The 20,747-nt window shown below is 32.1% G+C and overlaps 2 protein-coding genes and 1 pseudogene across 2 annotated transcripts; all 3 read right to left on the bottom strand.

The window, feature by feature from the left end:
- Positions 1 to 2,598: 2,598 nt before the first annotated feature.
- Positions 2,599 to 7,539, bottom strand: LOC146911311 (importin subunit alpha-like). The gene is made up of 11 exons (XM_085723917.1): positions 7,218 to 7,539; positions 6,525 to 6,621; positions 6,339 to 6,430; positions 6,121 to 6,252; positions 5,533 to 5,718; positions 4,658 to 4,821; positions 4,486 to 4,564; positions 3,861 to 3,989; positions 3,645 to 3,772; positions 3,143 to 3,540; positions 2,599 to 3,011 (listed from the first exon to the last, which is right to left on the bottom strand). The coding sequence occupies exons 1-10, from the start codon at positions 7,431 to 7,433 to the stop codon at positions 3,165 to 3,167; spliced, it is 1,599 nt and encodes a 532-aa protein (XP_085580043.1). The 5' UTR covers positions 7,434 to 7,539; the 3' UTR covers positions 2,599 to 3,011; positions 3,143 to 3,164.
- Positions 7,540 to 8,119: 580 nt separating this feature from the next.
- On the bottom strand, positions 8,120 to 9,083 carry LOC146911310 (uncharacterized; annotated as a pseudogene).
- Positions 9,084 to 18,814: 9,731 nt separating this feature from the next.
- Positions 18,815 to 20,226, bottom strand: LOC146911309 (Chaperone DnaJ-domain superfamily protein). The gene is made up of 5 exons (XM_085723916.1): positions 20,046 to 20,226; positions 19,864 to 19,951; positions 19,699 to 19,769; positions 19,237 to 19,293; positions 18,815 to 19,104 (listed from the first exon to the last, which is right to left on the bottom strand). The coding sequence occupies exons 1-5, from the start codon at positions 20,166 to 20,168 to the stop codon at positions 18,949 to 18,951; spliced, it is 495 nt and encodes a 164-aa protein (XP_085580042.1). The 5' UTR covers positions 20,169 to 20,226; the 3' UTR covers positions 18,815 to 18,948.
- Between the last annotated feature and the right edge of the window lie 521 nt (positions 20,227 to 20,747).

The following is a 20,747-nucleotide window of genomic DNA, read 5'->3' as shown; positions in this document are numbered from 1 at the left end:
TGAGGTTTGCGTGATTATGTAGGATTGATTGATTAATTAATCATAATAAAGGATGGGATGGGGGGGCGACAGAATCTAATTATATCTATTTTAAGTACTTATTTTATGTGCTACGGTTATCAACATCTATATTCGGTTTGGCATGAAAATAGAGGCAAAATTGTACACACATAGAAAATGCGTGGTTGTATTAAAGTAGGTAGAAATGGTGGTAGTATGATAATGGTGCTCACGGTATAGTAATGTCAGTATAATTTCAGATACAGGTGGTGACATACCTTGACCAAAATTCCCTGTTTGAACTGTTTCGAGAAATTTTGTTTCCTAAGAAATCTATTTATTTTTAAAAAAAATTCATTGTCGTTGTTTAATAATGATCCATCCTCGCCAGAAAATTTATGAGGTGTTAGAGATGAGTTTTCCTCTTCTAATTGAATTCTCTACATACATATGAGTCATGATTAAATTCATAGTCATTTGTTTAAAGGGTTTAAATTTTTTACTATTTGAATCAATTCATGGTTGGTACTAAGAAGTCTATCTCATTGTTATAAAGAGAATTTGAAGGTTGTAATTAAGTTATAATAAAAATAAAACATTAAAAGCGTTTCGGTTATAGTGGAACAAATGGTTATAAGATCCGTCAAGTAAATATTTTGATTTTTTTTTATGGTGTCGACTAACCTGATAACTAGATTCACACATTTAAGAACTAGAAAATTCTAGGTTTGAATTTTCACTCATGAACATAATATCTCCGATAAATACCAATTGAACATGAGTTACATGACTTACATTTTGAATTTTTAGTTAATGAAAATATACAAATCAACCAATATAACATTAACCACATTAATTGATGGTCGAACTTATTTTTTATGAGCATAAATTCAAGAAACAATCATTATAATTTAAGATTAAGATGTTTTGAAGGTTAAACAATTAAAGGTAAATAAACCCTCTGATCACATTCCCTTTTTAAGTTCTTTCAATAGATTATTCCACAAATGGTCTTGTTAACCAGTGCCCCACTAGTTAAGCAACTAAAAATGGAAAGAAAAAACAAAGTCAACATTAAAAGCAGCACTTTTTCAAGGTTCAAAAAGTAAATTACACAATTTCCGAGAAAACATTTCCGTTTATAATTCCTTAACCAGTGCCCCGGGGACACCCGTTAACATTTCCCTTCCACAAAATATTCACAAGTGACTATTCATTTAATGGGAAGATAATTTAATCTGTCAATCATCATATTAATAAGATTATTTAAAACACTTGACTAATTATAACAACTAAAATCACATTCTTTAAAATGCTTGACTTTAATCCTAAATTCCTAACAACTAAAATCACACAATGATTGATTTGTTAACATTGTAAAACTTTTATACACCAATGGTGTATAAAAATTAAACTATAATATCAATTATACTTTCACAACCCAAAACCATCACCTAAAACCACGATAATAACTTTGACAACTATGCAGGATAATGATATCGCTAATATTGGAGTCCTAATACTAGTAAAAGGCAATGCTCAATGCAACGTAAGCAAAAGAATACTGAGGGCGTGTGATAGGGTGCCAAGAGAGGATAAAGTGAAGCAAGATATCTCTTAATAATAAAGGACATATGGTCTTTTATCTTTATTTGAGGATTTATGTAAGTCCCTTGTTAAAAAAAAATGGGTAGATGTGTCCTTCAACTTGTTTAATTGATACCAGAATAATCCTTTTCTTAAAAACTCATGGTTTAAAAGCACGAGATCCATGTAAAATTGTGTTAAATCCACTCTCTACACAATTGTTCAACAACTTTAAAAAGGAAGTTGATGACGTACCTCACGAAATTTACATGTTAGCTTCAATAAGAAATAAGATTGGTTGCAATTTCTAATGTAAGGGCGAATGTAGAGGAAAATGGGTTCCAACAAACTCTAATTTTGATTTATAGAAGAATAGATAAAATGGAGAGGAGATGTTGAATTACACATGTCACGTATACTACCACTAACATCATTAGCTTTTAATTCATGGAAAGGACAAATGTAATATCAATTAAAACAAATTAAAGGAACCATCTGCACCTTTATTTAAATGACCAATATGAAACATGAAATAAAGATATGGTTTTGTCAACAAATGCCCTTAGGACACTCATTAAGGATTCTAAAATAGAAATAATTGGCAAATTCTAAAATAGAAATAATTGGCAAATTATGTAAAAAAAAAAAAAAAATCACATTTTCAAGTTTAAATGTGTTGAATGCATCAATATCCCAAGACAAAAATTCTTCTTTAAGCTTCTTAACAAATCCCCTTACTTGTTGCCATTTCCCATAAAGATATGGGATAAAAAGCTGATTAAGCCAATAATCAACTATAGAACCATCTTATGAATAAAAAAAAAAATTTTGTTCACACTATTTTTGGTAAGTCATTTTCCCAAAAAAAAAAAAAATTTGTTGCACACTATTTTTGGTAACTTGGTAAGTCATTTTCCCAAAAACCATATTTGTAACACCACATAATGAATAGAAATCCTAATGAATCATAAATCTGAGGTAAACTTCAGTAAAAAAAAAAACAGGACAGGGTAAAAAAAACTCCGAGGTTCCTTGCAACTTTAATGATGAAAGAATAGTATCATTTGGTATTTCCCAAAATACCTAGAATCATAAGTGGTACGCTGACTCCAACCTTAGCAGGAAAAATAACGAAACTTAACATAAAATTCTATAGAAGACCCAAATCACTTGAAATGATCACTAGGCCAAAAGCAAACTCTAATATTTAACTCGGAAGTGGCAAGAAAAGCCGGCCACAACCCAACTGTTCCCCTGTTGTATGTAAAACCAGCCATTTCAAAAACCCAAGCCGGTCCAGTAACGGCCTATTTACCAAAGGCTGAACCTTAAAGAACATAAGAACAATGAAACGACACTAACTTGACCCCCCAACTGTCGAACTGCCATACTGGAGAACCTCACTGATGGACCAGCTAAAAAACCTGCAGTTAAAGAAATTCAACATGATGTCAACACAATACAGGATAACACGAGAGGAATGCAAACTGCAAAAACTTAGCAGCCAAAAAAAAAAAAAAAAACACAACAACGCCAAATATAACATATAGATTACCTTAATAAAACATGAATACCATCTAGTTAAAGTTGAATCCACCAGAAGGCACGGCAGGAACATCGGAGCCACCAAAGTTGAACCCTGATTGAGAAGCATCACCTGGAGGCATAGCCTCGTCATCTTCCTCCAACCAGTATGTCTCGAGAATCTTCACAGCCTTTTCATAAATCTCAGTGTTGTCATGACTCTGGAGGTTCTCAATTTTCTCCAAACCCTCAGCTTCGTCAATCATTTCAGCATACCGATTCACGCCATCAGTGATGCCGGCATTTTTATCAGCTTCCCCTACCTTTAAGATGTTTTCAAGCCCTTCAAGACAAACTGTCACAATCCTAGGATCAGGACATGTGAGTAGATCACACAAGGGCTTAATGCACCCTTGACTTACCAGGTACCTGTCGACCAATTTTAAAAAGATTATGACATCTCGGAAAAAAAAAATGCTATAAAACCAACAAAATCACCGGGGAACATTGTAAATTTAAGGATCTCTCCATACTTGAGTTGTTCATGAGATCCACCCGATGTAGCATTTGAGATTGCCCAGGCAGCTTCCTTCTTGATATCAAACTCAGCATTTTGAAGCAAGTTGACCAAAGGACCAATTATACTGGCATCAATCACATCCTGTAAATTTTCAAGAATCAAAAGAAATATAAATTAAGTACTCCAAATGCAAAGATAACACAGATTTTAATTATCCCAATGCACAAACCTGAATCTGTTGCTTGTTCCCAGCTGTGATGTTCGAAATTGTCCAGCAAGCTTCCTTCTTGATGCTTTTTTTATAACTATTAATCAAGAGGTTCTTAAGAGAAGGAAGAACTCGATGGTTGATGATGACCTGGCCAGAAAAGCACCCCATTAACACAAACCAAAATCAAAAGTAAAATAATAATCAAGCACATGATTCGTGATGGCATTATATCAATTCTATTGCTGCTAATCATAAGGAGGAAAGAGACATGGAAGAGTGCAACAGAATATACACATGGCTGCAAGATATGAGAGGAAATTTGTGCAATTGGACGGTATAGAAACTGTGAAGGAGATACGTGGGAAATGGTGACAGAGCGAATTATAATGAGGAAATTGGTAGCTTAAGAACTGAGCCGGTGAATCAGCTCTGCTAGTTTATCTCTTGCTACTTCTGCATTTTCTGAATTTCATATACTTGTGTAACAGTTTTTTCCTACAGACGATTTCATCCATGCGTTTAATTTTTAATTTCAGAACTTAAATCACTAGCTCCAGTGTGTATTACTATTTCTCTTAGTGCAAAATCGCAGAATTAACTACTGTATATAAGAGATGAAAGAATAAACTCTTGAACTTAATACCTGTGTCTGCAAGTCATCTCCAGTGACAATATTTCCAACTGTGCGTAGAGCAGGAATAAGCACAGAAGGAGATGGGTGGCTGAACAAAACCAAAATAATAATTAGAATTTCACATCATAATAACTAAGGGAAACAACTTTGAACAGCTAAATTTGATATTCAGAATACCCACAGTAGAAGCTCAACAAGCCGGCTACAGACACCAGCTTCAATTACGCCTTGAATTTTGTCATTTGCACCATCAGAAAGATATGAAAGTGCCCAACAGGCATCAGTCAAGACTTCTTCATCATTTGAATGGATGAGACTGGCAAGTGCAGGAAGTGCAGGTTTAACCTGTAAGCAGGCAGGATGGTAGAGTTATAAACTCTGATATTAAGAATCAATTATTACTCATTAAAATAGTAGAGTCAGCAAAACAAAAAGACTGGTAAAACCAAGGATGGAGCTAACAATTAGCTCTACGAGCATGAAAAAGGGGCAACCCGGTGCACTTGAGCTCCCGCATATGCAGGGTCCGGGAAGGGGTCCCACCATTTGGTGTATTGTACGCAGCCTTACCCTGTTATACACAAGAGGCTGTTTCCAGGACTTGAACACGTGACCTTTCAGTCACATGACAACACAGGTTAAATAATATGGCCTTCACACACATACAAACCACAAATTTGACCACCTTTATTTACAAGATGCCACTAAAGAACAACATAGCTGCACACACTGCAATACCATAATTTTTCAATATAAACTATAGCATAGATTAAGCAATTTGATAATTTTTCAACATACAAGGTGTTGAGGAAAGCAGACATAGCAATAAGAAAATTCAAACAAATGGAGCAAGTAAAAAAATTTCATTTCACAATAGCAGATATAAACAAATATTAAAGGTGCCAAAATTTCTTGTTCAAGTTCTAGGTATCGTGCATATATAAGCCCATTTGTGTACCAAATGGACTTTATACTTGTGTATATAGAGCCTTGTAATTACTCATCTGTGCGTAAGTAATGAATCTTATTTTAGAAATATTATGCATAACTTTATACCTGATCAAAAGCAGGTTGTGGCTTTCCCCTGCAGAAGTTTGAGAGTGTCCATGTGGCGTTTCTGAGCATAGAAAGTTTGGCATGCTCATTCAATTGCGCCAACAGAGGAAGCAAAGCTCCATGACCGAGAACAAGATCACGGCATCTAGGTGAATCTCCAGCAACATTTCCCAATGCCCACACGGCCTGACAGTCCACACAACACAGGAAAGATGTTAAACTTCAGATGAGATAGATCACACTAGATGGTCCAACACTATTGCAAGGCAATGTCGTCATTTTTGTGCATAGCTTCAGCAACAAGTTAAAGAAAAAAATAAACTCAAAGCAAATGCATTTAGCTCAACCTCACTTGCATGCATAATAGTGCATGCAAACATCACACCTAGAATCTAGAAACAGCATACAAACCAAATCTAAAATCAAAGTGAACAAGTAAGTTGTCTAGTCAAGCTAAACATTCCTCCGGTTAACTTCATTAACAAAAAAAGAAGGGTGTCTCCCAATAAAAAGTAAGAAACCATATAAATTTTACTGATAGGCAAAAACAAAGGCACAAATTGCATATGGTATATAAAGTAAACATACCTGTTCACGAACATCATCACTAGGAGAAGCAAGGAGCTTCACAAAAATTGGTACAGCACCTGCCTCAATTACTACCTTAGTGTTTTCAGATGTTCCAGAAGCTATATTTGTCAAAGCCCATGCTGCCTCAAACTACAACATACAGTAAACAAAATCAGTGCAATGTACAAATAAATATAAATATCTATTGCATAAAATAAAACAAGGAAGATAATAACCTGCAGCTGTGGAAAATCTTCCCTCATCAAGAACTCAATAAAACGAGGAACTACACCAGCTTGTATAACCTCCTCAATCGGTGGGCTACGTTCTGGTAAGACATAAAAGTTGTTAACCAAATGTCCCTTAAAAAATTGTATACAAAAAAATGAATGAAAATAAAGTTACGTAGAACAATATCTAACCAATTGAAAGCAACTTCCGAAACTGAGTTGTTGCCTCAAACTGCATGTTATTATCATCAGTCCAGATTCCTGTAACCAAGGCTGGTAGGTGTTCCAACTGCAGAATGATAACAACAATTCAGTAAACTTCAAGTTCATAACCTACCATAATATTAATCAAACCTTGTAGCTACATACAGATGGGAAAGACACAGTCACAGCATATAACCAGTGAATATCATGAACATGTTTGAATCATAATAATAATCATATTATAACCCTTAAAATTAACAAACACTGCTAAATCTCAAATGAAGCATAACAAGTAGGGGTGTGCATAAAAACTGGATCACAAGAACCATAAGTTATAATAATAATAATAATAATAATAATAATAATAATAATAATAATAATAATAATAATAATAATAATAATAATAATATTCAAATGAATCAAAACAACATAAACAGGAAAATTAACCTAATTACTATCATCAATTTTGCAATTAAACTAATCACTACTATCAATATTGCAATTAACCTAATCCAGCAGTATCAATTTCTCAATTAACCTAATCGCTACTATCAATATATTGCAATTAACCTAATCCAGTATTATCAATTTCTCAATTAACCTAATAAATAACTTATCCAACGTAGTAAAGTAGAAAATCGGAAAGAACAAGTAAAGTAGTGAGATCAAGAGAATCTTAACCTTTTTCTCGAGTAGATTAGATTGAACTGATGCAGGCATCTGCTGAGGTTGAAGTCCTTCACGCCTCTTCTTCTGCAAGCTTTCTTCCCTCCGATTCTTCCGGATCTCAACCAAGTTATCCTCTCTCCGTCTCCGACCTTCTTCCGCATCAACCGCCACCTTGTATCGATTCCGACGAACCTCGGTTCTCGCGTTTGCGTTAGGACGATACGACATCGTTTTACAATCGGTTTAACGAACGGAGCAGAATCGAAAAAGTTTCAGTTTCAATTTCAGAGAGAAAATTGAAGTGAAAGAGCGAAGCAGAAAGGAGTGAGGGTTTGAAAAGAGAGGAATGAAGGAAAGGGGTTTATATTGCAGGGTTGAAGAGTGAAATTGGGTATGAAAGTGGACTTGGATCGGAATAGAATTACGGAAATGCCACTAGTTTGAATTGGAAGATGAGGGAAAAAGTTACTTTGATTGGAGGAAGGGAAAGTCACTTGGAGTCTTGGACTGAGACCTCGTTTTTTTTTTTTTGGGTAGATTTTTGTCTTTGACTATGACGTCCTTTGAACGTTGTCGTTTCTATTTTTTAACCAATTTTCTCGAATTTTTTTTTTGTGCCCTACTTTATTTCCAAAAATACAAAAATACCCTACTTTTTCGAAAAATTGTAAAACTGCCCTACTTTTCAGTACCACTCCATCTCCAGTTGCGAGGTACCCAAAAATTTTTTGGACTTACTATACCTCGCAACTCCAAGTTGCATGGTATTTTATTTTTTGTTTTTTTTAAATAACACGCAAGTTGGACTTGCGTTCCATTTTGTGGGTTTTTTTTTTATTTTTAAATACCTCTCAACTCCAAGTTGAGTGGTATAATAAAGACAAAAAAATTTATAAAACTTGGGACACGTAAATATGCATGCAATATTAATAATAATAAATTAAAATTAACTTAATTTTAATAAACTAATAAAAATTATATAACAAATAAAATTACCATACAAGAAAGTCAACAGTTATTATAAATGCCCTCCTGTCCCACACCCTCGTCTTCGACGATTTCTTCCGCGATTTACTTGAGAGTCATGTTGGTCTTCGTCATTGTTATCTGTAGTTGGTTGTATTTGACTACCATAACCCAACGACAACGACACATCGTGTTCCCGTGTTGGTCATCCCATATCCAGAAATTGTTCATTGGAGTTGATCGAAGCCGGAGAGAAGTGAGATAGTAGGTTTGTTGGTGTTGGTGGGTAGTTGTAGTTTTGGTTGGTGTACATTGGGTATTGTGGGTTGTTGTGGAGGGGTAATTGGTGTTGGACGGTCCAACTTGGTTTGGGTCATTATAGGAGAAGTAGTTGGTGTTCGATGTGCTAGCTTGGTTTGGGTCATTGTAACCATAGTTCGGCATGGAATTTTGTTGGTAAGTTGACTGATAATGGGGCTCATATGCATTTCTCGGGGAGGTATATGGTGGTGGTTGGATGATATTTTGTTGGGGGGTGTCGAGAAATTCATACATTATAGAACCTTGAGTGTATGGTGGTGGTTATATGCTATATTTTGTTTTTATATATTAGTAGAAAAATAGAGTCAAAGCATGTTACATGAATAGTGTAAATATTCTAAATAGGTCAAGTAATATGGGACGGAGGGAGTATTATTTTTCCATGCATCATTTACGTGTGTCCATGCATGTTATGAAATTTTTTGTCCTTATTATACCTCTCAACTCCAAGTTGAGAGGTATTTAAAAATTAAAAAAAAAAAAAAACCCACAAAATAGCACGCCTGTTGCAGTTGCGTGGTATGGCTGGCAACTTTTAGGTACCTCGCTACTGGGAGTGGCGTGGTACTGAAAAGTAGGGCATTTTTGCATTTTTTCGAAAAAGTAGGGTATTTTTGTATTTTTGGGAATAAAGTAGGGCAGAAAAAAAAATTCCAATTTTCTCTAGGGCATTGTGTCAATTGTCAAAGACCCAATTTCTGAAGGCACATCGTTCTCTCCTTTTTAATTTCAATTTTTTCTGCAGGTGAAATATATTAATTTTTCTACTCTTCTCCAGCAAATTTCACTCCCACCCAGTTAAACTGACCAAAATACTCATATGTTAGTTAACTAATGCATGTGTAAAACAAACGTTACTTAAATTTGCACATGCGTGACTTAAATCACGCCGCGTGAATTAACTCACGCCGCGTGAATTAACTCACGCAGGAGTATTTTAGCCCGCGTGAGTTAACTCACGAAGTTTCATTTATACATGCATGTCTCTGTTCAATCATCACCTACCTAGATTATCAAAGAGAGCTTTGTAATGCTAATGTGCCACACAAAACCAAAACCATGTAACCAAATCTACGTGTCATATTGGATTATCTCCACATGCACTCCAATATTAATTTGTTTCATTGGATTACATTTTGTTTGTACCTAATAGACAAGAGAAAAACAAAACTAATCTCCTAGGCAGTTGTCCAGAATCTATACGAAAGCCACAAAAGGATCCACCTAGATGATTTAAAATGTACCAAGAGAATGAATGTAGATGGCAGTTATTAGAGATATGTAGAACTAGCGTTGGAGAAAGCCACGATATGGTTACATGCTTTTGGAATTTTAAAACTGACGTGAGTTAACTCACGTTCACGGTGATTTAAGTCACGCATATGTAAAATTAAGTAACGCATAAATTTATAGCTACGTTAGTCAACTTTTGCAGGGATATTTTGGTCAATTTGACTAGGTGGGAGTGAAACTTGCTAGGAGAAGAGCATTATTCTTTTTCTATCTACCGTTAGATTGATAAGTTTCATCATATCTCTTCATTAAAAATAGTTATGCACAGCTTTGTTATTCATAACTATCTCTTCAGGAACTTTGTTATTAACGGGTCCATTAATCAAATTTAGGAAAGCAACCATGACTTATTTTTATGTTAATGAAGCATAAATTGATTAGTGCTTCTACCAAATGTGATTCTTCCCCTCGACAAAAATCATTGCTCGTCCTTTGGAGTTTTTTTTTTTTTTTTTAGGGATCGTCCTTTGAAGTTAGAAGCCGATATAAGTGTTGGTTATGAGATTGTTGACGAGTTAGTGATTTCTCACGTCCACGGTATGTGTAAAATGCTCGAATGAGAGTTATTCATTATGGGACGATATTGATAGAGTATATTAGTATCTTGTTCTTTAATCGTATTATTTAAATTGATAAATCTCATTACAAATTCTCCAGTACAATATGAAGAATATTATTTTAAAAATATATTAGTATCTTGTTCTTTAATCGTATTATTTAAATTGATAAATCTCATTACAAATTCTCCATTACAATATGAACAATATTATTTTAAAAATATATAAGAAATATGAGATTTTAGGTTGAATTTTCCATCATTCAAATTATACCGCTAAACAAATTTTCTTATAATAATAATCTTATATTGTTGGTGTCATGAAAATGATAAAGTTTATATTATATTTGCAATATTGTTGTGTAAGATAAGAATGGTTTGTTATAATAATTTTAATCAAAATATATACAAATACATATAATTTTAATCAAAAATTAACTTTTATAAAAAAATTGTTTATAATTTACACACCGCGCAATAAAAAGATAAAAAAGACAGACATTGAGTGCGTCAACCACTAAACACCGTGAATTGGAGTATAAATTTGAAGCTTTTCATTAAGAACGTTTTTTTTATGAAGGAGATCAAGAACAATGATAACAATAGCAAATACCCATACATTTTTTTGAAATACCTACACATGGTTTTCATTAAGAAATTTAAATTACTTTGGATTCATAAAATTGGAATCATTACCATGATTTCTTGTCGATATACAAGGACGGAGAGATGTGAAGTAAGATGCACGTGAGATTGATCGCAGGAGCTTCGATACACAGAAAGAAAAGGATTGTTTCAATTCATTTAATCCTGTGATTTATTCAGTAAAATTTTCACTTTTTTTTTTAGAGAAGTAAAATTTTCACTTATTTACGGACCCTTCTCTTTATTTCATTTTTATTTTTGTTTCTGTTTGTTAAACTATTTTATTTGTTTTTCCCCTTTGCTTTCTTTTGCCTCCATTTCTTATTATCTGTGATTGTGTCATGATCTCTAACTAGTGTAACGCCCCGTGCCAAGCACGGGTTACATTTTATTTAAAATTCTTTAATGGGATTTACCCATAAATAAGTTTTTTTAAATATTATATGATTTTTTTAGTTTGATTTTATTTCAGGATTTTGACTAGTACTTTATTTTCATATTTAAAATTGAAACAATAGATCAGTGTTTATTGGGACCAAAAAAGTTAAATTTTACAAAGATACAACTATTTTTGTGAGTGATAAAATAGTGGACAAAAGTACAACTATGCTTAAAATATAAAAACACTATAAATAATTAATATATTCTTAAAAATATATCTAATTAATAAGAGGTATGATTACCTCTGTTTTAATCTACCACTATGAATAAAATTATTACTTTTTTTATCTAATCACAATACTCTCTCGGATTTCAATTATAAAAAAATCTCTAACTTCAAAAATTTACTTATATGCAATTAGTTTTCTCAATTTGATAAAAATATATAAAATTATGAAAAGTACCATCTATTGGAACTTGTTTCATGAGGATAAAAAAATACTTAAAATAAAACTTACATGAATTAAAATGTATATTAGGATAAATAACATCAAATAGAGTCAAAGTAAGTTATAATTGTTTTAATTTAAGATGAAAAATATATAATTATTTATTTTTTATATCTAAGATTGGAGAGAGTCCCTACAGAAATATTGGAGAGAGTATTTTTCTCGGAAGCAAATTATCTACGGTGTGAAAAAATTGAGAAAACAATTTTCTTTAATCTCCTCCCTTCATTTTTTTATTTAGAGATCAAGGGTAAAAAATTAAAACATTCTAACCTAATTTCATTATACTTTAGTGTAAATTATGATTTCGAATTCATTGTTTCTCATTTTTCCAAGCAAACACTTACTCCTTCTTAAAGTTCATAACCGAAACCCACAAACTAAAACCTCCACCAAACATGGGGAAGAAAGATGTAGGAGATCTATGTCAACCCACTCAATTACATGCAAGTTCTTCAACTCCTCAATGATAATCGTAGGAGTGAGGTTAAAAAAACTCTTCTAGTATGCTAATGCATGATAGATCAGGCAACTAAAAATAAAGGTAATTTTCCTTTACCATTTATTAGAAAATGTATTTACTAAAAGGATTGTGAAAAAAAATCTCCTCCATCAAAATAAGCATATATTTTCCTTAGTTCTTTTTTGTCTCTATAATTTAACGGTTGAATTTGATCTTAGTTGATTGAAAATAATTTTGTAACATCACTTTTCAATCTATAAAGAAACAAATAAAATGGTTCAAGTAAATGAATAGATATGTATTTTTTAATAATATTAAATAATCAAGTCGATAGCTATAAATACTTACCTAGGAACAACTTAACGCTTGCTAAAAAAATTGTCAGTCGCCTTTTTAAATTCACCGGAAGATAGAAAAAGAGTACATTCAAACTGATATCTCTTCAAAATTAAATACCATAATGTATTATATATTAAAATTAAAAAAATAAAAACAGATCAAGTTCACCCATTCGAATTCAATTCAATGTTCTTGTAATGTATCTTTGTTCTTGTAATGTATCTTTGTATTCTCCTTCAATATCCAGCACAGTTGGTTTAATTTCTTTCATTCATCAACGCTCACATAAGTAAAATTTACTTTATTGAATCCTTATTATTTTTAGTGTGGAGGGAGTGTGGAAGCTAGGAAAGTCAATCGGGTTAAGTGAGATAAGGCGTGTTTTGGTCGATATAGTTGTTGCTTGGGGGTTTGTATAGTGCAGAATTTTCACTTATCTTTGTTAAGTGAATGGTTTTGGAGGCTAATATGGATCAATGACTTTGCATCTTAAAGTTTTAGCTTCTTAGAATAGGTTGGAGGGAGTTCATGTGAAGAGTAGAGACATTTAGGCATATGTATGGTAAAAATACTTCCATTGTGTTAAAATAGGGGCGGAGATGGGGATTAGAAACTGGTTTGATGACAACTTGATGATAGTGGAGGGTAATGAGAAAAATACACATTTTTGCCATGATTCGTGGTTGTAGAGCGGTCCTTTGTGTAATATATTTAGAAGAATTATTGAGTTATCTCAAAATAACTCTATGTCGTTTAAGGAGATACGTAGGTTGGAGTTGGATGGAGTGGAGACGATGTCATAAAAATTTTCTTAGAAGGAGGTGCAGGGGATATATTGTTGTCCTTTGTTGGACATTTTTTTTAAGGCTAGCGTCTTTGATAATTTTCTTTAAAGTTGATCATGGTGAAATGTACATTGACAAAGGGGTATATCATATGATGATGCAGATGGAGCATGATGAACATATGACTCTAAAAAATCTCATTAAGAACAAATTAGACCCTCTAAATGTCTCTCTCTTTCCGTGGAGGCTCTTCAATAACTGAATTATAACAAATGATAACTTAGCTTGATGGAGTATTTTAAATATGAACTCATTTTTATGTTCTGATGGATGTGAAAAAGAGAAAAATGATCTTTTATATTTTTACTGTGAATTCTTTGGTAGCATATGACATAATATTCTAAAGTGGTTGGATAATTGTTGTGTTCTTCCCATTAATTATTGCGAGGGTACTCTTTTCATTTCGGTGGTTCTCAATTGTTCAAAAAAAAAAGTTTGTTTTAGTTTTCAGTTGATTTTGTTGACTGGCATTTGGATTATTTGGAAAGACAAAGATTCTTACATTTTTGTCACAAGAACCAGTTTATGGTGTTGTTAGATAAATTTACAATTCTCGTTTAGTGGTGGCAAATACGTATTTTGAGTTGAAATGTTGATGGAATAATCCTTCTACTCTTGTTTTGGCCATTCTACCTCATGATTTGGTTCTTTTGTATATGTGTATCTTGGACTTTGTATTTTTCTTTCTTGGAAACATCTTGTGCTTGAAGGGTTTTTAATATAATTGATTTGACGTCTTCATACAAACAAAATTCACCCCAATCAAGACACCAATTACATCAATATATAATATATTAAATGTTAAGTAACTTAAAACTAAAATTTTCATGTTGTTAGAAAGGGATGGGGGTTCAAAATTAGTTTGATGATAAAAATATGATTCAATTATATATATATATATATATATATATATATATATATATATATATATATAAAACAAACAATCACGTTGCTAGTTATAAATTGTGACCTTGAAACAATTTAACTTTTGCAAACATAATGGCAACTACAACATTTTGAGATTCACCGGAAGATAGAAAAGAGTTCAACTCTTTAACATACTCTCTAAAAAGAGTACATTTAAAGTGATACCTATTTAAAATTGTCAAAGATTATACAAATATTGTTTAAATACCATAATATTGTTTAAAGTGATAGTCACTTACCAACCATGTAGTTGATGTTGCAAGAATCATTGAAAATCTTAGATGCAGGTGTAAACTAAGACATGTATGTAGGGACCAAAACATATTTAGATATTTTGACTTTTATGCTGATTGTGAAATTCAGTTTGTATTCGTTGCGTGGTGGTCTATACAAACCACTATTGCAAGCAACATCAAATGAGGAAATTGTGAGCACCACTCCCTCTTGGAGCTACTCCTTGAACTTGTAGATCAATTTCTTCGTACAACGCACTAATTCGGTCACCCTACATAACAAGGATTAAAACATTACACTTTAAACAAAAAAATAAAATAAAAAACAAAAATGACATGAAAGAAAAAAAATAAACCCTCACGTCCACGATTGTTTTCTTGGCGAAACATCAGTGATGAAGTCGTGTTTCGTACATTTTTCTTTGCAATAGAAAAAATTACAAAAATAACTTAGAATATAGATACCAGAGAAACAGAGAACAGAAAAATAAGAACTATATTTTGTGATTGTTTTGTACTCGTACCCAAAAGCGCTACTATTTATATAGAAAAATAGTACCATAACGGTTAATATCTATTAATTATTAATTTGATCGTTTTAAAATTAATATTATCAACGTCTTTAATATTATAAAATGTTCATTAAACGATTAGATTATATTTCATGTAACCTACAAAAAATTAACTTCATAACATTTGAAATTTAATAATATCTTATTAATATTAAGTAATATAATTTTGTAATGAATAAAAATTAATTATATAACCTTAAAAACTAATTACTACAATTAAATTTTTAATTAGTTGGTTACTATCATAGTGTAACGGACCAAAATTCAAAATATAATTTATTCAAGTTATTTATTATAATTTTGTAACCTACCAAATTTTTAATGTACCGTATAAACGTTAATCGAATACTAATTATATTAATAATTATTTGATTGTAACGTACCAATTTTTTAATGTAACATATAAATTTTAATGGAAACAATAATTATATTAATAATTATTTGATTGTAACGTACCAATTTTTAAATGTAACATATAAATTTTAATCGAAACAATAATTATATTAATAATTATTTGATTGTAACCAACTATGTATTTTATGTACAATTTAATGTTAAATAAAAAACGGTTTTTAATAATAATTATAATTATTAAGCTTGTATTAAAAATTAGGAGAATTTTTTGGAACAATTGCCAAGTAGGATTATGATGATGTGGACATCTTTAGAGGAGAGGATTTTGAAATAGGCTATTTCTAAAAACTCTAAATTGTTAGTATAAAGATTTGTGTAATTCTCAATCCAATATTCAACTAGTTGCTTCTTCTGTTGAGCTATACAAATCAACCCTTCAAGATATAGGATGGAAAAATAACATCATAAAGGACAAAGAGTAAGAGAAGAAAAGTTACGTGTGATTTTTGTTTGGATAAATGATCACTTTAGTCCTGACTCAAGATTAAATATAAAGTAGTCCTTTAACGTGCACTTTCGTTATCAGTTTAGTATCCTGCGTTAAAAGCTTTTGTTAACCAACGAGATGACAAATATTTTGTGCTGACAAAGTACATGATGTGTCACAAGGTCTAAAGTGAAAATAGAGAACCAAATTGAAGGACATAGACAGAGTTAGAAATCTCAATTCTCAAAATCCCTAATTCTCTTTTTTGTTCAAGATTGAATCTTTTACTGCAAACAAGTTTGAACACCAACATTTATGAGTTTTTTTTTATTGCTAAACACAGTGAGGATAACATGACTGCATTACGGTGTTAATCACAAAACATAGTAACTGCAGAAACTGAGAAGCTCTAATACTATTATCCAGAGTTGTGTTAAATAAAGTTCTTGCTGGATTCCACAAAATTTTAAGAAGCAATAAAGGGTCAATAGGTCTTTACCCCTGTAATATACGTTATTTCCGATTTTACCCCTGTAAGATATTTTTTTTGATTTACCCCCTTGTAAAAAAAATTTGTTTTGATTTTCCCCCTAATAGGCCAAACAAAAACCAATTTTTTTTTTTTTGAAATTTTCGTTTTTGTTTGGCCTATTACGGGGGTAAGTCAAAACAATTTTTTTTTAAAAGGGGGTAAATAAAAAAAAATTACAATAGGGAAAACCGGAAATGACAGGGGGGTAAAGACCTATTAACCCAAACAATAAAAAACTAAAAAAATGTTGATATTCAAACTTGTTTATTGTAGAGGATTTGACCAACACCCATCATGTGATTAATTTTTTGTGTTTAATGAAAAATTTGATTTTGGTATTCAAACGTGTTTGCAATAGAATATTCTATTTTGAACAAAAGAGAGAATAAGATTGAGATTTAAGAATTTAGGAATTTGGATCCTTAAACAAACATTTTCATTAGAAAACATATTAATCTCTCTGTTTAGTTGCAATGAATCAAAATCGTATTTTTATACGTGTACTTAAACAAACATATTAATCTCTTTGTTTTGTTGTAAGTTTAGTTGCAATGAATCAAAATCATATTTTTATACGTGTACTTAAACAAACATATTAATCTCTTTGTTTTGTTGTAATAAAGCAAAATCATAGGCAACTATTCTTCTTATGAAACTTGCATATGCCCTAATTTAGATTTTTTTCATGGATAGAATTGAAAAAAAAAATGTGATGGTAAAAAAGCTGCCATTTTTTCTTTGATGGCAGGAATTCCCCTGCATATATTATGCATTGTCACCAAGGTAAATTATACTAACTTCTCATGAGATTTTATTCAATAACACAAACATACCCTCTAGACGTTAACCTTCCTTATTTTGTTAGACCTTCCTTTCACATTTAGGTTGTTTAATAATCTCCGTTTACTACCTCACTTTAACTCACGCCTGATGAGTAGGGCTGGAAATGAGTCGAGTCGAGTCGAACCTGTCTGAGCTCGACTCGACTCGATAAGAATTGGTTCGGCTCGAAACTCGGCTCGAGTTCGAAACGAACCTTTTTTTTAGCTCGAGTTCGGCTCGTTTAAAGTTCACGAACCACTCGGTTCGACTCGTTAGGTTCACCTCATTTGCTCAAATTGCATATTTCAAAACTTTTTTTTTTGGAATTTTTTTTTTGTCAAAAATATATGTCTTTGACTAAAAAAACAAAACCTTTAAAACAACAAAAATATAATGCAAAACCTTTAGAAAGGTAGCAACACTTTATATTTACTAACGTTACTGTAGCATATACTACCACTATTGGTTTTATATGTTGTATTTGTAATGCACCGGTTGTATATATATATATATATATATATACTACTCCTCTCTAATATTTTGCAAAACTCCCCGATGTGGGACAATTTTTATGCACAACTTTGTTTAAAAGCCTTGTGAAAGCATTAACTTTTTTCCCTCTTTCTAGTATTACAATTATCGTTGATTTTTATTAAACTAGCAATTACTAATATTTTATATGAAAAAAGTGCATAATTATTAGAAGAAGTATGTAATAAATACTATATTATATTAAAATTGTGTGTGTATATATATGTCGAGCTGGTTCATGAACCAAACGAGTCGAACCATACTAAGTTCAAGTTCAACTCATTTATTTAACGAGCTTAATCTTCAACTCAAGTTCGACTCATTTGGTTCGTGAACCAAGTTCAACGAACCAATTATCGAATCGAGTATCGAACTATTTTCGAGTTGGTTCGGTTCATTGTCAGCCCTACTGATGAGTAATGAATCAAGAAGAAACACTTGCAAAACTTAACCCAAACCATCAGACAAGCATCTTGGAGAAATCAAACAGAAGCATTTATTCCATTTGACGTTCGATTCTCCAAAACTACCCATTTGACCTATTTTTTATTTTTTTACAATCCTATAAATTAAAATCAATTTTTTACTCGTAAGTTTAATGTTTTTTATGGAAGAGTTTTTAAGTTAAATGTAATTTTTCAAAGGAAGTTTAACATTAACAAGCACTTTTTAACAAGGTTGCATGAAAACAAAGATCAGCTTGTTACAAAAACAAAAACTAATCAAAAGACTAACTTATCAATTTAAAACCAAAAAAACCCAATCCGATACAAAATTAGACTTTAATAAAGAAAGAAAAAAACATTTGACCTTTATTTTATGGGCAGGAAGGGTTACTTGAACATGAAGAATTTTTTTTAAATATATCCCTGTGTAGAATTTCACTTCAATCATTCAATTTGCTTGCATTAAGAAATGAAGAAAAGGTTTACAAATACATAGGATAGGATTCATCCAGTACACCACGCTAGCGGCAATGATTGCTGCGCTTGGCTGCGTTGCCTCTTGATCCACTTGAGCGTCCTCTCTTCCCAGCCGTCTGATCTTGGTTCAAATCAAAGTTCATACCATCTCCACCTACCATCTCAACAAACATCCTTTGTAGATCCTCCAAACTGTCCCCCTAAATAACCAGAAAATACCAAAATACCCCATCACATCATCAACAATACATCAATCTATTTTTTAAATTTACTATTTTCTCCTTCATTTTTTTTTTACCAAAAAAGGAAACAATTAGAACCCAATAGTATACCTCATCTTTGACATTATTCATCATTGAGATCATTTCGCTCATAAAATCACAAAATTCCTGCATTATAACACAAATTTTGTTCCTAAAATTAGAATTAGAATCCAATATTCAAATGCACCTAGCTTGAGCTGCACTACAAGTGAGTGCATGTGTACATGTTTGTTTCACAGTAAATTTGATAGAATCACAAAACAATTGATTTTACAGACCTTTCAACAAAATCACGTGTTTACCGTGGTTTCAAACATGCACAAGATATTTTTTTTAAAGAAAAAGATTAAAATAAAAATTAAAAAAGGCAAAGCAAATGGGAATCATGTATGTTACCGGACACAAGACGAGAAAAACAATAGGGTCGTCTGGTAACCAAAACGACACAGTTTTACCTCGTTTTGTTTACGGCAAAATCTAATCTTTGCCCCATGCTCTGCAACTGAAACGAAAAGAAGAATTGTTACGAACTTGGTCTTCTTCTTCAAGAGGATCGTATAGTCCAGCATCGTACATTGATCTTTTAGAATCATCAGAGAGAACTATTTCACCAACAACATTAAAACCAATCAATAATCAATCTCATATCAAATCCAATTCATTACCATCTATAGAAAATTTGAATTTGAAACAAACCTGAATATGCTTCTTGAATTTGCTGAAACCGTCGTTTGGCTTCTCCGGCAGTTGTAGGATTTCGAGCGAATTTATCAGGGTGCCATCTCTTTTCAAATTCAACAATAAATTTAATTATTTATTTATTTATTTATTTAAAGTGAATATATAATAATATAAATGAGTAAAACGACGGCGTTTACCATAGCGAGTTTGCGGTAAGCAGTGCGAATATCAGAGGAGGAGGCATCACTGCGAATACCAAGAACAGAGTAATAGCAAGAAGATCTACTACCACCGTTGGATCCTCCTCCTTCTTGATCCATCACCGTTGGATCCTCCTCCTAATGAACAAAGCTTTCAAAACGAAACGAAAGCCATAGCAAAAGAAAACGAATTGGGGTATGGGAAAGATATAAACAAATTGTGGGAGGAGAAAACTGTAAATAAGATAGTTGTTGTTTTTAGAGAGAGAGGAAATTGTGGAGCGGTGAAGAGGAGAGAGAAAAAATATCTTGTCATACTTTTGGGTTTTGTGGGAGATAGAAACATGGGAAGAAAGTTCGAGAGAAGTTTGCCGGTGATGAGAGTTTAGATATTTTTGTTGTTGCTAATGAAAATGGTGCTTCAACTTTGTAAAATTACACCGCTGTGCCACTCCTCATTTCACACGATTGTGTCAATGCAAGCGTATTCAACCAATCGGCACTGATTATGGGATACCTGCTGTGATATTTGTAGATTAAGCTAATTATCTCATCTCATCTAATTAAATACACTCTTAAGTAAAGATTAGGGAGTTTTTTTTTTTACAACAAGTAAGAATAATATTCATGATTTATAGAACAAAACACGGTAACATGCTAAAAATCTATACCCGAATTTGTATTCTTTTTAAAAGAAAA

Source organism: Medicago sativa, chromosome 7, assembly GCF_051527215.1.
Source record: "Medicago sativa cultivar Bolivia chromosome 7, Bolivia_mono, whole genome shotgun sequence".
Lineage (NCBI taxonomy): Eukaryota > Viridiplantae > Streptophyta > Magnoliopsida > Fabales > Fabaceae > Medicago > Medicago sativa.
This window is presented reverse-complemented; position numbering and strand designations above follow the sequence as displayed.

What these genes read in the sequence shown, in the direction of transcription:
- LOC146911309 (XM_085723916.1), bottom strand. Translation starts at nt 20,168, where the DNA reads ATGGATCAAGAAGGAGGAGGATCCAACGGTGGTAGTAGATCTTCTTGC. An exon ending in CTCTTGAAGAAGAAGACCAA is followed by an intron (nt 19,294 to 19,698) that starts GTTCGTAACAAT and finishes GTTATAATGCAG; the next exon opens with GAATTTTGTGATTTTATGAG. An exon ending in TGAATAATGTCAAAGATGAG is followed by an intron (nt 19,105 to 19,236) that starts GTATACTATTGG and finishes CTGGTTATTTAG; the next exon opens with GGGGACAGTTTGGAGGATCT.
- LOC146911311 (XM_085723917.1), bottom strand. Translation starts at nt 7,433, where the DNA reads ATGTCGTATCGTCCTAACGCAAACGCGAGAACCGAGGTTCGTCGGAAT. An exon ending in AAGATTTTCCACAGCTGCAG is followed by an intron (nt 6,253 to 6,338) that starts GTTATTATCTTC and finishes TGTATGTTGTAG; the next exon opens with TTTGAGGCAGCATGGGCTTT. An exon ending in GAGATGACTTGCAGACACAG is followed by an intron (nt 3,990 to 4,485) that starts GTATTAAGTTCA and finishes TTTTCTGGCCAG; the next exon opens with GTCATCATCAACCATCGAGT.